The sequence below is a fragment of the Lepidochelys kempii genome, chromosome 5, assembly GCF_965140285.1.
Source record: "Lepidochelys kempii isolate rLepKem1 chromosome 5, rLepKem1.hap1, whole genome shotgun sequence".
NCBI classification, from domain to species: domain Eukaryota; kingdom Metazoa; phylum Chordata; order Testudines; family Cheloniidae; genus Lepidochelys; species Lepidochelys kempii.
Window position 1 is genome coordinate 114,028,661 of NC_136384.1, and position 22,393 is coordinate 114,051,053.

General features: G+C 43.1%; 1 protein-coding gene across 1 annotated transcript; it reads left to right on the plus strand.

Annotated features, from left to right (window-relative positions):
- The first annotated feature begins 16,996 nt into the window (after window positions 1-16,996).
- DMRTA1 (DMRT like family A1) lies at window positions 16,997-21,733 on the plus strand. The gene is made up of 2 exons (XM_073346287.2): window positions 16,997-17,575; window positions 20,592-21,733. Exons 1-2 carry the CDS (start codon window positions 17,155-17,157, stop codon window positions 21,437-21,439), a joined length of 1,269 nt encoding a protein of 422 aa, XP_073202388.2. The 5' UTR covers window positions 16,997-17,154; the 3' UTR covers window positions 21,440-21,733.
- Window positions 21,734-22,393: the final 660 nt, after the last annotated feature.

Here is a 22,393-nt window from a genome sequence, read left to right on the forward strand (position 1 = left end):
ATTTATTTTTGAGGTAGGCTTTGTTTCAGCCTTGGGAGACTCTTTTACATCGCTATCTTCCAAACTCTGGTGGAGAATGGAAGGGACAAATGATTTTGCAAGCCAAATGGCTTCTAAAACCTTTAATAATTCAGTAGTGATAAAGGTTTCAGTAGAGCAGAATATGGGAATGGCCTGCATGAGGACTCTCAGATACATACCATGGATCTCTGAATTTGCAACAATTTGTGTGTTTGGCTGACAGCAGCCTCCAGGCCCATTGAGAGAAATGTGGTGCCCCAGCACATCATGTTCTCTGGGACCCCGATCCCACACATTTCATCCCAGGTACAGACCTACTGGGGGAGGGCAGGGGAGATCTGAGCTTGGGGCCCCAGTACAATTGTCCCCTCTTCCCCTGCCTCTTGTCAGCCCTGTCAGGCTCTGTCCCTTGTTTCTTACTCCTTATTGCTTCTTTCTGTATTCCCAGAGCAGCGTCCAAAGTGACTTGAATGATGGAAGATATTTTGCCCATCCGCCAAGTGGTAAACAGATATCTGATGCCTTGCAGGGCAGCCTCACAGTGCAGTGCAGAAATTAGCGATGTTGATTCTGGATATAGTCCAGCTATAACTTGTTTTATTCACACACATGTAACAATCCTAGAAGTGGTGCACGGAGCCAATGCCTTCTAGATAATCTGATGGTCCCTTCTAGCCTTAAAAATCTATTAATCTCATCCCAGCACTAATAGCTGCTTCCCAGAACCCATATCACAACTTGGTGCCTCTCTCCTTAACCCTGCTCAGAGTTCCAAGTTGTAGGTTCATGAACCATCAGAAGGGGACCAAGGACCCTGTCATTCACAGCAGTGAGCACCTCCTGTGAGATGCTAAGTACCCTTACATCCTATTCATTTCAATGGGAGTTGAGCATTCACAGTCCTGTGCAGGCTCAGGACCCTACTTAGTCCTTACTGTATCTTGTTTAACATAACCATTTAAATGGCTAACCCTCTCCCAACATCTGTTGTCTTGTGACTCAACTGTTCATTTTTGAATAGTTCAGCTGTCAACTGGCACAGACTCCTTGAAGTCAATGGAGTTACAATGACATCATAAACTGAGGATCTAGCCCATAATATTTTTGGAGCCGATATGGTTCCTTATCCTGTTCCCACTGGAATTAGTGGGAGTTTTGCCATAGACTTCAATGGAAAATGGAGAATCAGGACCATGGAATATAGCAATTTAAAAGAGGAGGCACTGCTGGAAGTCATTGGTACAAATCAGCTATAGCATAGATTAATGCTTAATACGGATGGGAATAAGAAATAATATTGAAATACTGGGGATTAATGGTGTTTCTTAGACGTGTCCTAATGTGATACAAATGTACCTGTATACCTTCCAGGGGAATTTACTGTAAAAAAAAAAAAATTAAATTCAATACTGAAAGAGGCTTAGGTTAAGGAATCAGCCCTGGAGAATCTTGCATATGGAGTGTTCAAAACGGGGAGAAAATCCAGTATGTTTGCTTTGGAAATCAACAAAGCAATGTCAGCTTCAATGATGTTGGAAGTGACCTTCTTAAAAATTAGCATATGCATTGGACCTAATGTCCTCTCTGAGCATATTGTCTCTGAAGCCTGTTTGAACTGTTACAGTGGCATGCATTTTAAATGAATGAAAACTTCTTTCCATTATTCAGGAAGCTGAGAGGAAGACAAAGAGGTTTTACTTCAAAGTATTTCAGTTCCCATTTAAGTCATTCTACTTCTTTACATGTTCATAAGTAACAAACACAGATGGAGACGTGAAAAATGTCTGAAAAGTTTGATTACATCTAGATTATTATTTCCCAGTGAAATGAAGATCTTTCATGTAGGACCTACATTTCTTTTCCTATTAACAATGTGCATTATAATTCTGGATCAGAGAGCTAAGTAGGATAAAGGGAGTTGGAAACAGTTATGCTCTTTTTATATAAGTCTAGAGTTATGCTGTTATTTGTAATAGATAAGGAATATTATGTGAGGAAATGCATAGGGTGATCTCTATACTGTGACCGTATGTTCCCCTTTTCTGCTGTATATGGAATTCTTGTTTGGAGCTTGCAATTATTTTATGGTTTTATATAGTTTGAGTTATTACTAACTTACCTTTTGGATAACTGGCTTATTGGCCTCATAATAAGTAGTGAGCTTATAACATCAACAAGTAGGTGCAGGAATCAATAAGTCTTTGTAACTCCCTATGTAATTTTTCCTGATTTACAAATATTAGAACAGACTCTAGCCCCAAAATCCTGTGGCAGAGTTCTTTAGTGACCTGCAGGATTTCACAAAGTGCCTGATCTCCTCCCTACAAGGCATCTACTTTTCAGCTGTATCCAGCATAGACTGTATATCTATCTTATCTAGAAGGCAGACTTAGTCAATGGTTGATGTAGTCACTGATTAATACCCAGAAGAATTTTTAGGTGTTGTTTAGCCATCTGGAGGCTCCCATATTGTTCCCTGAATATAAAAGAAACATGCAAGTGAGAACAAGAAACAAAGTAGTACATATTTGAATATAAGGGCGAAAAGTTCAAACAAGAATGTATTTCTAAGCTCATACCAAGATTAGAGATGTATGAAATATCTGAAATGCTTTGTGCTTCTGTACTATTATTGGTCTCAAAGCATTTTATAACATTCATTAATTTGGCCCCATCACACCTCTGTGGTAATTATTAGCTCTAACAAGTGATTTTTGAGACACCCAACTTAAGAAAACTCAAAAGATCTTGATTTTGAGAGGGTGGATTCTCAGCACTTTCTAAAAAATCAAACCCCTGTAATAATGTCTCAAGCTGGAAACCACAGAATTGGGATACACAAAATTACTAGTTTCAGAGTAACAGCCATGTTAGTCTGTATTTGCAAAAAGAAAAGGAGTACTTGTGGCACCTTAGAGACTAACCAATTTATTTGAGCATAAGCTTTCGTGAGCTACAGCTCACTTCATCGGATGCATACTGATGAAGTGAGCTGTAGCTCACAAAAGCTTATGCTCAAATAAATTGGTTAGTCTCTAAGGTGCCACAAGTACTCCTTTTCTTTTTACAAAATTACTAGTTACTTTTGAAAATCTTGATGCAGATTCTTAGTCCTGTTCCTTAACTGCAGAACCATCATCGCCCCACTAGATTGTTCCTCCATGGTATGTAAATGTCACAACAAACCCTCAGACCACACTGATGGTTTATCACTGCAACATGGAAATGACACTTTTTTTTTATGTAGTTGCAAAGTTTAAGGGAATTTAAACTAAAATGACCTATCTCTGAAGCTCAGTGACACTCAGAACTTCCGAAATTCACAAAGAATGTTAACTGACTTTAGGGTTGCCAACTTTCTAATCGTATAAAACTGAATACCCTTGCCCCACCCACTGCCCCACCCTTTCTCTGAGGCCCCGCCCCACTCACTTCATCCCCCCCCGTTGCTTGCTCTCCCCCCCACCCACATACACACTCCCTTGCTCATTTTCAACAGGTTGGGGCAAGGGGTTGGAGTGCAGGAGGGGGTGAAGGCTCTGGCTGGGGTGCGGGCTCTGGGGTGGGGCCAAAAATGAGGAGTTCAGGGTGTGGCAGGGGGATCTGGGATGTGGCAGGGGGTTGGGGTGCAGGCTCTGGGGTGGGACTGGGGATGAGGGGTGTGGGATGCAGGAGGGGGCTCCAAGATGGGGGGTGGAGCCAAGGAGTTAGGAGTGTGGAGAGGGCTCTGGGCGGGAGTTTGGGTGTGGGAGTAGGCTCAGTGCTGGGGCAGGGGTATGGGAGGGAGTGCGGGGTGCAGGCTTCAGGAAGGAGTTTGGGTGCAGGAGGGGGCTCACGGTTGGGACAGGAGGTTGTGGTGTGGGAGTGGGTGCAGGGTGCAGGCTCCAGGAGGGAGTTTGGTGTAGGAGGGGCTCCAGGCTGGGGCAGGGGGGTTGGTGTGCAGGAGGGAGTGTAGGCTCTGGGTGGCGCTTACCTCGGGAGGCTCCCCTGAAGCGGCAACATGTCCCTCAGCTCCTAGGCATAGGAGTGACCAGGCGGCTCTGCATGCTGCCTCCGCCCACAGGCATCGCCCTCGCAGCTCCCATTGGCTGTGGTTTCTGGCCAGTTGGAGCTGTGGAACTGGTGCACAGGGTGGGAGCAGCACACGGAGCATCCTGGCACTCCTGCACCTCGGAGCCAGAGGGACATGTCACCACTTTTGGGAGCCAAGTGGAGCCAGGTAGGGAGCCTACCAGCCCTGCCAACTGGACTTTTAACAGCCTGGTCAGTGGTGCTGACCAGAGCTGCCAGGATCCCTTTTTGACTGGACGTTCCGGTTGAAAACTGGACACCTGGAAATGCTAACTGACATGTCGCTGGACACTGAATTAGCTTGAATGTGAAACTTAAGGTCAGGGCTGCAGAGTGTTTTGGGGTTCTGGGGCAAAATCTGAAACTGCGGCCCCCGACCCTTCCAAAAAATTACAGCTGAGGAGAAGCTGTGGGGCGGGGGAGGTTTGGAGAGCGAGCCTGCACTACACTCTCTCTGCAGCAGTGGCTCCTGTCCCACAGTGCTTGCCCTGCCTCCCTGCTCCAAGCATTGCAATCTGGTATGCAGAAGTTGAGCACCATTCAGGTTTGGCCAGGTGGCCTCCTCTGTTATGAAAGAGGGGCCACCACGCCCAATTCCAGTGGGTGGCCTGGCGACCCAGCACGTGGGGTTGCAATGCCACTTAGTTTGGGGGCCCTCTCAAAAATGCAGCCTGGACAAATTGCCCACCCCCCCCCCCCGCTCCTGCAATTAAAGTGTGGCAAGACCATTTGAACAAAAACTGAAGAAAATGTTGATGTGAACTAAACTAAAATTGCTGAGCTTCATACAGTTCTAAGCAAGATCTATATGCATGCAAGCATATCGGATTTTATTTAACCATGTATTTTTCTTCTTTAAATCAAATTGGCATGAACAATGACCAAAAAAACCCTCCATCCATCACTTGTGAAGAAGATGGCAAAAAGACAATTCTAACAAATATACATATAAAATGTCTTGAGAAACTTACAAGTGCCATGCATTGGCCAGAAGCCAATGGGAAACCTACACTTTAGAAAGGATCTGAAACATGATCTATAAAAACACATTTTAAAACTGACACATCACTAATGGAAGAATAAGCTATGCTTGTTTTATTTATAATACCTTAAGTAAACTTAAGCTTTTTAAAAATGCTACTATTTAAAGGCTAAATTCATCAGAGCGATGTTTGAGCGATGGGGACTGGAATGCAGGTTTTTGCAGCTCGGCACTTGCTTGCAGATCCTTATCTGTTTATCACACGCTGCCAGTGCAATATTGTAACTTGGACTCCAGCCTTCTGCATCAACTCAGCACCTGCTTGACAAGCCATGACTTCCCTCATAGACAAAGTTCCTGTTGATTTCAACTCTGATCATGTCAGTAGACTATACAAAGTATGCTCTGAGTCCAGTGTTCACAGTTGAGAGGGAAAAGTCTTTCTTTGGTTACCTGGCAGTGACTTACCCTTATCGTGAGTTCATGATAGAACCCTTACCACGAACCCTTTGCTAGAGTGTAGTTAAAGGAATCAAACCACAAGTATGTGAGTGACTATGTAAATAAACTGGTTAAGCACCTGAAGATGCCCATGGTGAATTAGATGTTTTCAGAAGCCTGAGTTGACTCAGACTGAGCAGAGTGGCAGTACTTTAATAAAACACTGTTAAGACATATTGTGCCTTCTCCCCTAACTCTAGCCTAGGGAGTGTTACACAGATCCCAAACCTTAACTGCCTTGCCTAGAGCCTGGAAATTAGTTTTATGGGCCTCTGGAAGGAAAAGAAAAGCAAGAAAAAGAACAAACATAGGCAAGTGTTTGCAATCTCCCATTTATGTCAATAGCAGACTGAGATACAATTTCTAACACCATGTGAGACTATGAATCAGCTGCACAGTAAGGCAGGCCATTATGGTGTGTCGGCCTGGGGACCCTGTTCAACTCTCCTGGACTCCTAAGCACCTAGCGGACTTTGGAAAATGGAGATTTGGATCCCAAATCTCTTAGGCACTTTTAAAAAAAATCACCCAAAGCTTTTTTAAAATAAAACCTAATTTCTGGGTTAATACAGGCAGCATCCCTTAACATGTATCATGTCTGAGTACGCGGTGAATGACCTCCTTGACTTTTCACACTAGAAAGTAGAAAACATGCCCTTTAGACTTCTGCTGCACTGTATGATTTTGAACGATATCCTCTATCTTGCTCCCCAAAGAATATTACCAATTACAATAGTTTGACTCATTGACGTAATTCATTTCCTAGGCTGATGCGTCCGTATGAATATTTATTCATAGTTTTTAAAGCTGGAAGGGACTATTATGATTATTATTATGATAATCTAATCTGACTTTCTGCAAAACACACCATGGAACCTCAGCCAATAATTTCTAAAACAAACCTATAATTTCTGTGTGAGATAGAGCATATCTTTTAGAAAGACATCCAGTCTTGATTTCAAGACCTCAAGTGGTGAGGAACCCTCTACTTCGCTAGTACAGTTATTCCAAGTAGTAATTACCCTCACTGTTAAAGTCTGAATTTGTCTAGCTTCAGTTTCCAGCCACTGGAACTTTTCATATCTTTTTCTGCTAGATTAAAGAGCCACCTGCTATCAGAAATCTTTGTTTTCCAGACCTTGAATAATTTTTGTTGCTCTTTTCTGAACCCCTTCAACATCCATTTTGAACTCTGGACATTGTAACTGGACCCAGTTGTGCCGGGAATGACTCATAGATTCCAAGGCCAGAAGGGACCATTGTGATAATCTATTCTGATCTTTTGTAGAACATAGGCCAGAAAGCTTCCCCAAAATAATTCCTAAAGCATATCTTTTAGAAAAACATTCAACCTTGATTTAAAAAATGTCAGTGATGGAGAATCCACCATAACTCCTGGTAAACTGTTCCAATGGTTAATTATTCTCACAATTAAAAAAATTACCCCTTATTTCCAATCTAAATTTATCTAGTTTCAACTTCCAGGCACTGGATCATGCTATACTTTTCTCTGCTAGACTGAAGAGCCCATTATTTAAATATTTGTTCCCCATGTAGGTACATATAAACTGTAATCAAGTCACCCTTTAATCTTCTCTGTGTTGAGCTAAATAGATCAAGCTCTTTGGATGCATCATTTTAAGGCATGTTTTCTAATAATTTAATTATTCTAAATCGAGGTACATTATGTCAACACAGACACCTTTATCAACTAAACTTGTAATCTGATTAAAAAATTGTTTTGACAGGGCCTGTTTGCTATAAAGCCCATGTTGATTGGCATTCATTATGCTACCATTCTTTAATATTTCCTTCATTATTTTTAATCTGACATAAAATAAGTACCACAGGTCTGAGTTTTCACTGCCTCTCATCTTATTTAATCATTTATACCAGTGCAAAGTGGGTACAAAAAGCTAAAATTCTGATTCGTTTTTATTTTCATGAGGCAATGGAGAATCAGGCCCTAAATCTTCAGTAGTAAATTGAAATAACACAATCTTCAGATATTCTGATGACAAACATCAAACTTTTCTTTATTTGCATTCTTATTTGGGTGCTATTCACTGTTTATGGCACGAATCTGAAATTTATCTAGTGACAGATTAAGGGAAATGTACACACTAACAGAGTCTTTGAATCAAAAATCAAAACGAAAGCTATGTTACGTACCGATTCCAACAGGAATTTATCATCTTGATCTGAAAGAAAAATCAAAAGGCTCCCTTGGCAGACATTATTCCCTGATACTAATTGCTAGGAATCTGTAAGGAACTTGATATTTTTGTTTTTGACTGAAGATTTATAAATGGTAGGAGGCTATTGTTTAACCCTGTGACGTAATTATGACCATATGTCAACGGACAGACATGCATTGTTTTAGTGCTGCTAATTGGAAAGTAGACAAGTATGAACAAGCTCAACTCTGCCCCTGGACTGTGCACATCCATCATTAACAGAAGGCAAAGACAGACCGTGAGGGGAAATAGGCTTTATACACATTTTCTGCATCAGGCATGATATCTTAATTTTCTACGAGTCATTTTCTTGTCCTCTAATTTAAAAATATTAATTATTGAGTATTACTGACCCATGTCATACAAATGTCTGCATCATCAGTTAGTAATGTGTTTTGGGATGTTGGTAGAACCCAGAGAATTTCTGAAACTGTGTTTTTTTTTACTAAAAACAAAAATAAAATAACAAACGTGTTTTTCCTCCTCAAGGGGCTATTGCTGTGAATGCATTCAAACCCTGATTTGGCTAATTCAGGACTCCTATATCTTGCCATTTACACATAGAAATCTTAGACTTTGTTCTTCTGCTGGGTGAAAGTGGGAATGGAAAGAAGAAACTGTCTGAATTTTAAGCAGCTGGGACTGCAGTCACAAAGGGAACGTAGGTGTTACGTGTTAACCCCTAGATGCCCTTCCATCCAGTGGAATTCACAGCCCTGAGTTAGGCACCCAAGCTCCCCTGTGCGTTCTATGGGGAGAGTTAGACACTTAAAGAAGGGATTCACAGAAACCAGCAAACTGAGTGTGAAGTTGCCTAAAGTAGCCAAAGGTAAAATGCAGGGCAAAGGGGCAGGGTTTAGGGCCCAGATCCACAAAGGGACATAGGCACCTAATTCCCAGGGATTTGGGACTTAGGTGCCTGAGTGACAGGCTGGAGGAAGACTTATTTCAGCTCAGGATTCTCAGCCATGAACCCATTCCTGGAGTTGGGCACCTAAACCAGGTCAGGCCTTTCTTGTGAAAAGGGACATAAGACTCCCCCTGCCCCATTTTAGCCAATAGCCCAGTGGTTAGGGCATTGACCTGGGAGGTGGGTGATCTGTTTTCAAATCCTGTTCTGTTTGTTGTGGAGTACAGACGTGAATCCTGGTCTCCCACCTCCCAGGAGAATGCTGTAAACGCCAAGCTGTTGGGTATTCTGAGAAGGCAGAGGGTTGGGGTGCCAGGGGTGAGAGCTCCGGCTGGGGGAGTGGGTTCTGGGATGGGACCAGGGATGAGAGGTTTGGGGTGCAGGCTGCTCCAGGGCTGCGACAGGGAGAGAGGATTCCCCCCAGCCCTCTCTTGCCACAGAAGCCCAGGGCCAGGGAAAACACCTCTCCTCAGCCGCAGCAGCTCCGGGGTTCGGCTGGGGCCAAGGGAGAGGTGCCTCTTCCCAGCTGCGGTAGCTCTGGGGCTCAGCTGGGCTGGGGGAGAGATGCCTCTCCCGACCTGCCAGGCCTTTGTGGCCTTAGAGGGAACTTAGCATTTTACCGCTCTAAAACTGTGTGCAACACGGAAGTCAGCTGTAGGCAGAGAGGGCACTGGAGAGGCTGTGCCTAGGGGCGCATAAGGTGTAAATCTGGCCCTGCCCACAAGTGAGAGAGATGGGGAAATGCCTCATTTGAGAATCCTGTGGGGCTTAGGCACGAGCAAGAGCTCCAAGCAGCTTGTTAGTTGTGTGGTGGCATCAGATTTTACGGGGCTTTGTGCATGCCCACCAGGGGAAACACAGGCGCCTACAGGATTAGGTGGCAGATGAATGGTGGTTTTGTAAATGTTAGTGGTGTCTAAATGTTGGACTTAGGTGCCTAAAGAGGCAGTTGAGTGCCCAAATCCCTTTGTGATTCTAGATTGTGGTGATACACTTTGTCCTTTAAGAAAAGGAGTACTTGTGGCACCTTAGAGACTAACAAATTTATTTGAACATAAGCTTTTGTGAGCTACAGCTTACTTCATCGGATGTTTCATCCTTTACTTTTTCTTTTTTACAATACACTCTCTCTCCCTTTCTGGGTCAAGCTCTCTTACAGTTTCCTACTTGCATGAAAAAACTTAGCCCACCTGACTTGAGGCCCCCACTTTTGAAAATATTGTGAGTAAGCACAAAAAAGTAGTGATTTTTTTTTAAAGCCATAATTTCTCATTCCTTTTAGGCAAATCTGTGATTTATTACTGAGCGCTAATCTACAGTAACATGGCATGTTTAATCACAATTACATGAAAAACTAACAAATTATTACAAAAAGTTGTATAATTCCAGAATTACTTCTCATTGCACAGAGATGTAACACAACCCAAAACCACTGAACTCAAAGGAACTATTTATGTGCTAAAAGGTATGCAAGGGAGCAGAAGCCTTTGCAGGATCTGGGCCTAATCTTACTATTTTTTTTCAACTCTAATCATGGCACAAAATAGTTTACAAAAAGTGAAGGGAGGATGAAATAAGAGTTTTTTGAAATCTTAAAGCACCCTACAGACTGATTTCAATTGACTTTTCAAATGACAATTGCATTCCAATGGATTTTGCCTTTATAATTTAGGACTAGTGCTGTTGATTTAATTATGTAAATTAGAAACCAGTTGCCCTGTGGATCCAAAACAGGAGAAAGCACATCAGGTGAAAACCTGGCCCTCTTGAAATTGGATTTTTACCATTGACTTAACGAGAGCTAGGATTTCACCCACTGACTCTGATCTTATCCTTACTATGGCAAAACTCCTGATGACTTCAGTAGGAGACTTGTCTTGAGTAAAGACCACAGGAGTGAGCCCCAGCCCCTGGAATGTAGCTATATTGTAAATCATTGCACATGTGTATTTTCCTAATCCGACCACACATCTCCAATAGCCAGAAGCTATTATTGTGATAGGACCACCATACCTTCAACTATAGCCTACCATAATGATGCATTTATGGTACTGACCCTGCAGTCCTTCTAGTCAATGTGTGTTTTGTCATCGTGTTAAAGGAGAGCAGGCCCTTTGCTTAAGTAATGGCATTTGGGGTTGGGTTGGCATGCACAATCAAATCAAATCAAACACTGAAGATCTCTTGTGCTCAGACAGTTTTTTTCAGTGTCAATAACCCTTTTGGGTAGGACAATGTGAAATGTTTGATACTCCCTGGATCTGTATGTAGCACAGGCTTAACCAAAGAGCAATAAGATTTGGAATAATCGATGATGATGGTGATTTATACAATGTATAAATAAATGCATTTTGCATTATTACCAACAGGGTCACTGACTACATTCATGGCTGCAAATTGGACAGGACATTATTCGGTCTCTAATAGGAGTGTCCTTTTTATTCTTGCTCCCCACAGCAAAAACCAGCATGCATTGCTGAGAACAGCCCCATTAGGGAGCTGCCCAGCTGCTCTTTGCAGCCACTTTAATGAGTTTCTTAATATTGTGTCAGAGGATATATGGCACATTTAACCCTGTGATGTGAATTTCTTCTGTTTTCCTTGCACACACTTTGTTCTTTTAATTCAACTCTTACTATGAAATATGGCTACAGTGTTGCTCGTATACCTATCTAATGCAGGTCATTCAGCATCCACCTTACAGTATCTGTCTGGCTGTCTATCTGCCACCCATCGCCATAGTATCTGAGGGCCTTCCATGTAAAATCAATAGCAACAGAAAAATGTTTAATGGAATTTATGGAGTCTCTGGAACGTCTCCCCTTTTAGGGTCAAAATTCGGCTTGGAATAGGGGTTTTGTTTCTGATATAATTTTTTTTTGTTTTTGTTGTTTTGTAGGGGTTCAGGTATAGACGGGGGTGTCAGTGATGTGGGTGTCATTCTTTTGATGGAAGGCTTTTTCAAAGATATTCGAGGAATTTGGAATAAGCTCTTTCATTAAGTGTTCATGAATAATGTATGAGTGTTGTGAATCTTGACTGGAAAATCAGCTCTGGAAAAGTGACATGGATAAAACATAAAGGAATTCAGACTCATCTCTATTTCCAGGATCAAAATGACTAGGGTAGCAGCTTCACAGCCTTACCAGTTTAAGATGTGTATTTTTTTTTAAAAAAAGAAAAGGCAGCTTTAAAAATTGTATTAATACGAGACACATAAATTAAATTATTGTCATATGCCAGATGCTCCTTATTACTGCTGATTTCAGTTTTTGGCAGAGAGGGGAGTCCAAGGACCATATTGGTTTCAGTGAAGAGTTCTACTTAAAAACTGATGGCACAATAAGGCCCAAACTGTTATTACAGATAACTAATATTTAGTAATTTACTGAACATTACCCATGATCTAAATCTTATCTTGAAAATTATAGCTAATAATTTATTTTAATTACTTCAAGAAAACTGTAGACATAACTGTTAATTTTCTAATTATGATAAAGCTGAATAAAAAATACCTGCCATGCCTCTGAGCCTTGAGACGAGGCCCAACATTAAGCATTTTATGGTGTTTGATTTTGATCTGAGGCTTTTATTTTCCAAGCCTTGACTTTGAAGACTTTGTTCAAAAACTACCACCTTCTAACACACACAATAATCCTGCCAGAGGCCTGACAACACCTCATAAAAACAACCTTATGCTCACAAAAGAAATGAATTTCAAAGAGGATCCAGAACTGAAATATGTGAGTGGCAAGCAACCAATGAGGAACTGGCTTCGTCTCCTATTCAGAGCTCTGGTTGTGAATGGCTAACATTTTCTAATCGCCCAGCTCTTTTAATTGGAACACTGATAATGAAGGTCCCAGAAGAATCTCTGGCAGAGGAATTCCAGACAGCCTGAAGACAAAGTTTAAAATAGACACTATTTCTAATAACAGATAAATCGCGCTGGACCAAACTACTATCTCTTACCAAAATAGTGGGTCAAATCCTACAGTTCTTACAAATGCAAAACTCCTGCTGAAGTCACTAGGCGTTTTGGATGAATGAGGACTGCAGGATTGAATCCACAGACAAAAATAAGATCAAAACACCCCATACTGAATCTATTGTGCGGGTGAGTTGGGATTTTCTATAAAAATCAAATATCAAATGTTGATGATCGTGTTTCTATTCCTTCCAATATCTATAGTCTACAGTTTAGTAAAAAAAAACAAAACAGACTTACAGCCCAGCTGGCAAGGTTCTAAAAATTAATTTAGAAGTGATGGATTTCCTTAATTTCAATATTATGCCTTTGCTGCTTGGAAAGAGTAGAGTAAATCTACCCATATAAGAAGAGTGTGGCCTCTTTTCCCCCTGAAGAATGCAGAACAACAGTACACCTAAGGTGCTACTTCCATTTTGACAGTAGTGGGCCCAGCCTTATTTCCCATTTTGAACTTGACTCTGCAAGGTGCTGCGGAGCACTTTGGCTTAAAATGCCTCTGAAGAGTTCTAATGGTAACAGCAGTAGGTCTTCTGCCTCCCTAGTGCCGGGGCAGGCATTTACCTACCACGTCAATGTCAGGGGAGGGACAGGATAAGCACACACCAGCAGCCCTTGCTATGCTTTTAGACAAGATATAGCTTTCACTTCCACCCAGAAGAGGCCTTCTGACATCGCCAGCAACTCGGAAGCACAGCCAAAGCCATGCCACTGACCAATCCAGACAGCACCTCTCCCTCTTGTGCTCAAGACCTGCTGGCCTGAAGCATTGTGGCTCTTTTGTGCAAGAGCAATAAGAATAAATCTCTATGCAGAAACACGTTAAGGAGGGAAGGACAAGCCTCTCTCACTCACCTACTCTACCAATGTACCAGTACTGGAGCACCCATAAATTAGTCTTAAATCAGTAAAAATATGAGTGGAGAGGGTAGGATCCTGTAATACAATGGTCTGTTGCACAATATGAACATGAACCTTGAAGAAAAGGAAAATATGGCTATTATGAAGGTGACTTAATGTTATTTTTTTCTGGAACAGGACACATCAACAACCATTCCCATCATTCTACTAGTTAGTGTGATGCTAAAAATCTCATTAACAGCAGAAAAAATATCTGATGTGCCTTTAGGAATCCATTTCTCCCCCTAGCTATGTGCTGTATATGGACTCATTAATAGATGCAGAAAGGTATGCACACGTGCATCAAGGCTAGAATGTTACAGTCCTCTTGCTTAAAATCTTAGTAACTTGGCAGAAATGGGCTGAAGGCTGAGTGGATTATTCCACAGCCTAAGTTTTGCATATCCCTCCTTCTGTGCAGCAAGAGAGAAACTGAGAAACTCCTGCTTACATAAAAGGAGCAGAATAGTCACCTTAGTAACCCCAACTCCTGCTGTTCATAGAGATTTTTCAAAAGATAGTGCTCTGACAATACTTTAGTAATTATCTATATTTATAACACCAAGGGCTTGCACCCATTCAAGGCAATGCAGTGCTTAATTTGTCAAGGAAGAGGTGCCAGAAACCAGCAAGTGCAGAGGTGCTGGGGCTATGAACTGCCAAGCCTAGAAGGGCCAGGGCTCAGCCCTGGCACAAATTAAGCACTGCTCAGATGCCTAATCCGAGTTTTAGGCTTCACTGCGAAACACACAACTCCTGGTGAACTTTGCGAGCACCTAAACTCACTTGGTGCCTGCGTTTTCAGGGTAAAAGTTCCCTAAGCCCCTATGTTCCTGCCTCTGAGCTTGTGCACTATTGCCCCACTCTAGGTTTGTCAGAGTGCCTATCTCCCATGTAAGCTCCTGAGCAATCCATGAACAGAGGGAAGATAGGCATTTACCCACCTATCTCATGTGTGGGCCCAATCCTGTAGTCTGCTTGTTAGGGCACCCACCTGGGAGGAGGGAGACTCAGGGTCCAGTCCCCCTGCTCTAATGTCTCTTTAGCCACAGTGGAACAGCTTCAGCAGGAGAAACTGAGGGAGCCCCAAATCCAAATATCCTATAGCTAGGTGGTTAGAGCTCTCCCAGAGAGAGGTGGGAGACCCCTCTTCAAATTAGGGGATTGGAATATTATACAGGAAGATCTGGATGACCTTGAAGACTGGGGCGGGGGGAGAGAGAACTAGGATAAAATTCAATGGTGCAAAGTCATGCACTTAGGGTCTAAGAAGAATTTCTGTTACAAACTGGGGCCTCGTCAGTTGGAGGTGACAGCAGAGAACAGAAAGCTAGATGTGTGGGTTGATCACAGGATGACGATAAGCCACCAGTGTGATGCGGCTTTGAAAAAGGCAAATGAGATCATAGGATGTGTCAAGTGAGGCATTTCTAGTAGCCACACAGAATTAATGCCTCTATCCAAGGCACTGATAAAACCTCATGTGGAATACTGTGTACTATTGTGGTCACCCATGTTCAAGAAAGATGAATTTACATAGAAACAGTTGCAGAGAAGAGCTACTAGAATGATCGGGGAATGGAGGGTCTGTCTTACGAGACGAGCCTGGAAGAGCTTGGCTTGTTTAGTCTACCAAAAAAAGAAAGCTGAGAGGGGATCTGACTGCTCTCTATAAATATGCTAGATGTGTAAATACCAGGGAGGGTGAAGAGCTATTTATGCTACTGGATGTTTGCACAAGAACAAATGGATGTGAACTGGCCATGAACAAATTCTGGCTGGAAATTAGAAGGTTTCTAATCACCAAAGGGATGAGGTACTGGAAGTGCCTCCCAATAAGAGATGTGGGGGCAAAGAATTTAATTACTTTCAAGAGAGAGCTGGACAAATTTATAAGTGCAGTTGTATGAGGGGGTTGCTTGTGATGGTAGGGGGCAAGGCTCTATACTCCTGGGTCTCACTTCGTCCTATGTCTCTAAAGCTCATGCTTCATGGTTTCAGATGGCTACCTGCAGGGGTCAGGAAGGGATTACCCCTCACCTGTAATATTCTGGGTTTCTTTTAACCTTCATCCAAAGCATCAGGAATAGCCATGGCTGGAAATGGGACATAGGATAGAAGGGTCAGGACCCTGAGGTGGTACAGAGCATCCTCTTTCTTAGGTGCTTCGCTGGTTAGTTCTTGCTCACCTGCTCACCACATGAGGTCAGGATGGAATTTTCCCCCAGAGCAGATTGACAGTGACCTTGGAGGGTTTTTGCCTTCCTCTGCAGTGAGTGGGTGCAGGTCACTTACTGGGATTATCTGGGTATGTCTCAATCCTTTCACTGCCATCGTGAGGGCCTCAGGCCCTGGTACCCCTCAGTCTTGTCCATTGTTTTCCTGTTCCACATAATAGTTTAGTCTTCTGTAGACTTAGTACTTTTGTCTAACTTTGACTTTAAGTTTAGGGTGATGGTGTTCTGTGATCTACAGGAGGTTAGATGAGATAAGTGGTTTGATTGGGTCCCCCTTTGTGTCCATAGTCATTTATGCCCCTCCCTCCAAGTACATATACCACCCCCCAGTTCTGGAAGCAGAGCAGAGAGCAGCAGCTGCCAGCTAGGTGCCCAGCTCTGAAGGCAGTGTGGCACCATCAGCAGCATAGAAGTAAGGTTGGCAATGTGAAAAGTGATATTCATCAATATCACTTTTCACAGCAGACTTAATGCTACTCCCCCCGCTATTGCTGCTCCTTCTGGGGGCTGACAACTTTACTGCCTCCAGGTGAGGGACTGGCAGGGGCGGGGGAGGAAGGAGAGCCTGAGTCCAGGTGGCAGAGCTTTGGCTTTCCCCTTTATCTCGACCTCCCAGGTGTGCATGGCCCTGCTGCAGGAGTCCAGTCACCTGGGGCTGACCGTCAGACTTCTTTAAAAGAAAAAAGCCTCCCTTGCCAGGCCCACCCCACAGTTTGAGAACCTCTGGAGTACATAATCTGGTGGTCCCTTCTAGCATTAAACTCCATGGCTTTTGCTCAAATAAATGTGTTAGTCTCTAAAGTGCCCCAAGTCCTCCTTTTCTTTTTATGGCTTTTCTGAAATCCTTTCATCTCCTTCGGCAAAAGGGGGAACTGAACCTGAGTCTCCCCCATCCCAGTTGAGGGTCGGGCCCCTATTTGTGCTCGCAGAACTGAGCCCCGAGGAAGGAACCAGGGAAGGGCTGGGCAGGAGGGAGACACCTGCAGCTCTCGCCGCTCCCTCAGCATGTACCTGAACTCGCACTCTCACAAATTAATCCCACCCTCTCGCCAGTGTGAAGCAACTTCCTCGGCTCCTCTCAGTGTGCCCAGGAGGGGAGCAGTGGGGGCCCCACGCGCTACCACCCCGCCCCTCTTTTGGGGGCTGTCCCTTTGCAAGGGGCGTGGCGCTGCGCCCTGCTCCACCCGCGAGAGACGCTTAACTCCCCGCACCGGGAGGCGACAGGGGCAGACGGCGGCGGCGGCTTTCCCCCGGCCCGGCCCACAGGCGCTGCGCCCTTCTCCCCGGGAGCTGTGCGGTGGCCGGGCATGGAGCCGGGCAGCTCCCCGGGGCTGCCCCCCGCCTTCCTCCGCCCGCCCAGTCTCTTCTTGCGGGCGGCGGCCGCCGCGGCGGCGGCCGCGGCCACTGGCGGCTCCTCCAGCCCCTGCTGCCCGGCGGCTGGGGGCCCGGAGCGCGGCGCCTGCTCCCCGCGGACCCCGAAGTGCGCCCGCTGCCGCAACCACGGCGTGGTGTCCGCGCTCAAGGGCCACAAGCGCTTCTGCCGCTGGCGGGACTGTGCCTGCGCCAAGTGCGCGCTGATCGCCGAGCGCCAGCGGGTCATGGCCGCGCAGGTGGCCCTGCGCCGGCAGCAGGCGCAGGAGGAGAGCGAGGCCCGGGGGCTCCAGCACCTCCGCGGGCGGGCGCCGGCGGGCGGGGGCGTGAGCGCGGAGCTCCAGCCGGGGAGAAGAGGTGCGCGAGCGGGGCGGGGAGCGCGTGGGGCCGGGGGGGCCCCGAAATCCGGGCCCCTCTGCAGCAGATGCTGACTTCAGCGTGGCCACGATTTCCCCGAAGCGTGTGTGTGTGCGCGCGCTGGCGGGGCTGGGCAGCGGCCGTGTGGACGGACGGCGGCGCCTGGCGATACGGGGAGCTGCCCCGGTGTTCCCCACGCGTTAGGGGGCAGATGCCCTAAAAGAGCGCTGCTCCCGCGTGGGCTCCCAGACCAGAACCTTATGTTCAGTGCTCCGCACCCAGCGGGTCCTATCTTGACGCTTACTGCCAGATTTTCAGAAGAGCCTCATGCACGGAGCTCTTCTAAAAATCTAGCCAAGGTTGCGCGTTTTACCAGTACAGTGTATGTACATATGTATTGCATATTTATGCGTATATAGGGAGTATATCCTTAGGTACCTAAAGAGGCAGTTGGGTGCCCAAATCCCTTTGTGACTCTAGATCGTGGTGTTACGCTCTGGCCTTTAGTTTTTCTCTCTTACAATACCGTGCATGAATGATATGCACAGCATATAAACGCTCTTATGCTTTTTATTAAATATGCAATTTCCTGTTATCTGTTTCATGTGTAATATATTGCATTTTGGAGTATGTGTGTGCACACACATGATCTAACAAAATGCAATATGTTATGCAGTAAAATAGGAAATGTCATATTTAATGTAATATGCAGTGTATTAATAAGTTCAAGATAATATCAGCAATATATGGCCTCAGTTTTGTCAACTTTTAGGCATGTGTTTAAGTTTAAGCACGAACAGTAGGATAATTCAAATAAGTGCTCAAGTGTTTGTGAGATCAGGGTCTTTATTTTTGCATATATATATATATATATATATATATATAAATGCTAAATGTGCAATGTTATGTTATTATGCAGGATACTGTGTTGCATATTAAGTATAGTAAGCAATATGTTATCTGTGAAATATACGTCATGCAGCTTTTACAAATAAAATAAGAGACTATCAGTTTTTTTAAAAAAAATACCCATTTTGTAAGTTTAGGAATATTGTGTTTATGAAGTTGGTGTCATGATGCCACAAAGAAGTGGATAGCTTTTTTTAAAAACAAAAACAAAGCAAACTATGGTTTCTGCTGATTTTCTTGCATTTTTGTTAAAAAAATTTATCTTGCAAATTCATACTTAAGGATGAAGTCCATTTACACTACACTGGACTATAGTGACTAAGGGTGGCAGCATCAGGTCCTTAATCCTTGCTTTTGGCAATAGTTTTGATATACAGCAAAGTTAACTGAAAGACTCGCATACACATTTGGGTATTTGATCATGCATGTATGGGAGATCATTCAGTGGTCTCTGATCCTGCAAAGGCTTAAGCATCATTGAAATCAGTGGCAAAACTCTTGTTCACTTTAGTGGGTGCAAAATCAGCCCTTATAGGACTACATATGCTTATAAGCCTTTGCAGGATTGGAACCTTAGTTTTTAAACACTGAAAATCTATGTGGGATGGTTGCTAACAGGATTGTACAAATATGAGAAAGTTTTCAATATTTACATGTTTGTAGGGCTTCTGATTTTAGGTTTTAACTGATAATAAATCAGTTTTTATCCAATAAGCACGAGAAATGGTTACTTGTATTTAACAACTTGTCTATATAGAACAGTAATGCGGACTACAGTGGGTGTGATTTCTAAAAAGTACTAACATGCTCAGCCTTAATTGGTCTATGTAAATCTTGCTGTAGTACACTAGAGGTTCCCTAGTACACTTCAGTGTCATGCTGTTTGAAATTGTCATGTTCCTTTAACATTTTATTAAGAGATTACTCATTTCAGTATTTACAAAGAGAGAGCCTTGGGGGAAAAAACCCTCGATTTTTTTGAACATCTACCTAAAGTGCAAAAATTGCTAAAAATAACCCTTCGAAAATTTAAATTAATAAACCCCCCAAAACAGAAAACCCCACATATATGCTACAAAGAAATTATGTATATTTTCCTCTAATTAACCATTAAAGCCTTAATTCTGTAATTTGTGTGCACAGGTGGACTCTTGTGCCCATGGAGAGTCCCAATGAAATCAGTGTGCAGGCAAAAATGTTTACCTGCATGGGAGCAATAGAAGGATAGGGGCCTAGATTTTTGTTCTGGGCATGTCCAATATATAGTTATTGCCTCCCAAAAAAGGTATTGACGTGATGTAAGTACTATGCTGAACAATTTGGGAAGTCTTGCATCATTATTCATTTTAATTTCAGTTGCCTTCTCTGTCTGTATCTCAGCTAAAAATAAGAAAATCTGGATCTTTCCCTTTAGATGAAAGAATGTTACTCAGTGAGGATTACCCATTGTTCAGTTTTTTTTTTAAATGAGTCATTTTTTCTTCTTCATGAGCATAAAAAGTAACTAAAGAGTGGGGAGGACTAAGCTGATTTTCTGCTTCCTCTCCCCAGTCTCTCCCTAAGTCAAAATCAACTGGAGGGAATTTCCTCAAATTTCCGCACAAAATGGCACTGAGCATTCTAATGAAAGTCTGAACTTAGGAAGGAATTCTGTTGGTGAAGAACAAGAAGGAAGAGAATCCTGCCTGCTCTCTTAGCCCTGCAGAGCCAGCATGGCTGTTTCATCACTAAAGTGAGCTAATATAACTAAATAAACAGGGAGAGTCTGATGTTTTCTTATTGTATACCAGCACAGCTCCATTGAAATGAATGAGCATCTGGGCAAGGATCCCTTGAGTACAAAGGTGCAATTTTTTTATTTGGTCATTTTTCAGATTTCAGTCTTAATTACACTGTTCATTGCTTTGAATACCAAGGGATAAAATCATGGCTTCGTTGGGGTCCTTGCCAAATTTACTGTTTACTTCAGTGGGGCTCGGATTTCACCCTATATCTTTTCTTGGGAAGTGTAATGTGTACTGTGTGGAAATTTTGGTAGCTATTTATAAGACTTTTGAAGGCTAGTTGGCTAGTTTTAGACTAAATTTAATCTTTTTTTATTTCCCAGAAGAACAGGTGCAGAAGTATGACTCGTACTTCAGGGTGTTAGAAGGTCCTGTAGTCCTATCACATCCTCCTCCCCTGATATCTTCGCCTGAGTCAGCGGAAGCTAGTGGAAGCTGTAGAGTGAAGTCATCTGGGCTGGAAATCTCAGAAAAGGAAGAGAATGTTCAGTGTCCTAGTCCGGAGCAGCAGTTGGAAGGTGTAGAAAGTTCAGGATCTCTTTCTTCTTCAGACATGGAATCAGGAAATGAAAGTGAATGGTCCAAGGATTTTGCTGCCCCCCGTTCCAGTCTGCCTGCTGCTGCTTCAAGACACAGAGACCCACTTGGCATTCTCACCAAAGTCTTTCCTAGTCATAAACGAAGCAAGCTGGAGAGTATCCTGCAGTTCTGCAAAGGAGATGTGGTCCAAGCCATAGAACAGATCTTGAATAGGAAAGAGAATAAACAAAATGTCAAAGACTTTGCAAACCCATCTAGATCTGAATTTAGTGCCTTACACAGAGCCTCTAGTTTTAGCCTCACAGGATTAGGTGTTGGAGCATTTGGCAATACATCAGCTTTCTCCCCTCTTCAAACCGGTTCTACATCATTTGGAAGTGCAACAAATCTTTATAGCCTAAACCCTAGATTGGGGATTAGTCCTCTAAAACTGGCTTATTCCACCCCTGGAAGAGGGCTGCCTGGATTTATGTCACCCTACTTAACACCTGGACTGGTTCCAGCTTTGCCTTTTCACCCAGCAATGGACTACTCCTTTTCAGGAGCGATCAAGGATGCGTCTTACTTTCCGAGTAAAGAGTCAGTCACTAGCAGTGGAATTTTCTCAAGGTTAAATCAAGAAAACCAGTAGTGCCTTTAGCATATTCCCTTTCGTAATGCACGTGCAAAATATGCAGCTGTGATGACATCTGGACTAGTATGTCGAGCCTCAAAGGATGCTTTAATCCCACAGTCCATAGAATATTATATTAGAGGTGGCAGAACACTTCCAGTTCCTTTTTAAAAGAACATAATGAGGCTTTAGACACCTTTTGAATGTGATTTTTTTTTAAAATTTTAATGTAGAATGGCTTGCAAAACTCAAATATTTTTAAGCAAAAAAGAAAATACTTTAAATTATGTATTTTTTCCATCCAGAATATCTGCTGTGAAGAGCTGGTTTCAAAATTAGCACTGATTTTGAAACTGAGTTTTTTATTATACATATATTTTGTTTGTATAATGTCTTCAAATTGTTTTGTAAATGAAACAATAACTAGGATATATTTGTCTGTGAACAGAAATAGTTGAATTTTAAGGAAAGTCCATTATAACTTTCCTCTCCCTTTAAAAAAAAATGTTTAATCAACTCTGTGTACTTATTTTTGTTTGCATCATTGACTTTGGAGATTTAAAACTAAGACTTTCAAAAATGAGTCCTTAATGTTAAGTTGATAAATCCATAGTTAGCACTAAAATAAGCAACGTGATTTTTCAAATGATCTTACTGAAGTAAATAGAGGCTGCAGGGTGCTAACACTTTTGAAAATCAGGCTCTTCTTTTAGGTGTCTAAGGCCCTGATCCTGTAAAAATGTATGCACATACTTAATTCTGCATTCTGAGAATTGCCCCATTTAAGTTACAGTGCTTGATTCTCAATTGTGATCCATCAGCATAGCTCAGCTGAAGTCAGTAGAACTCTGCTACTTTAAGTCAGCTGAGGATCTGGCTCATAAGGTGTAAAGTTAAGGATGAGTGAACATTTTTGAAGTATCAGGGCCTAAATGTGGATGTAGGAACCTGATTTTAGGCACCCATTTTTAA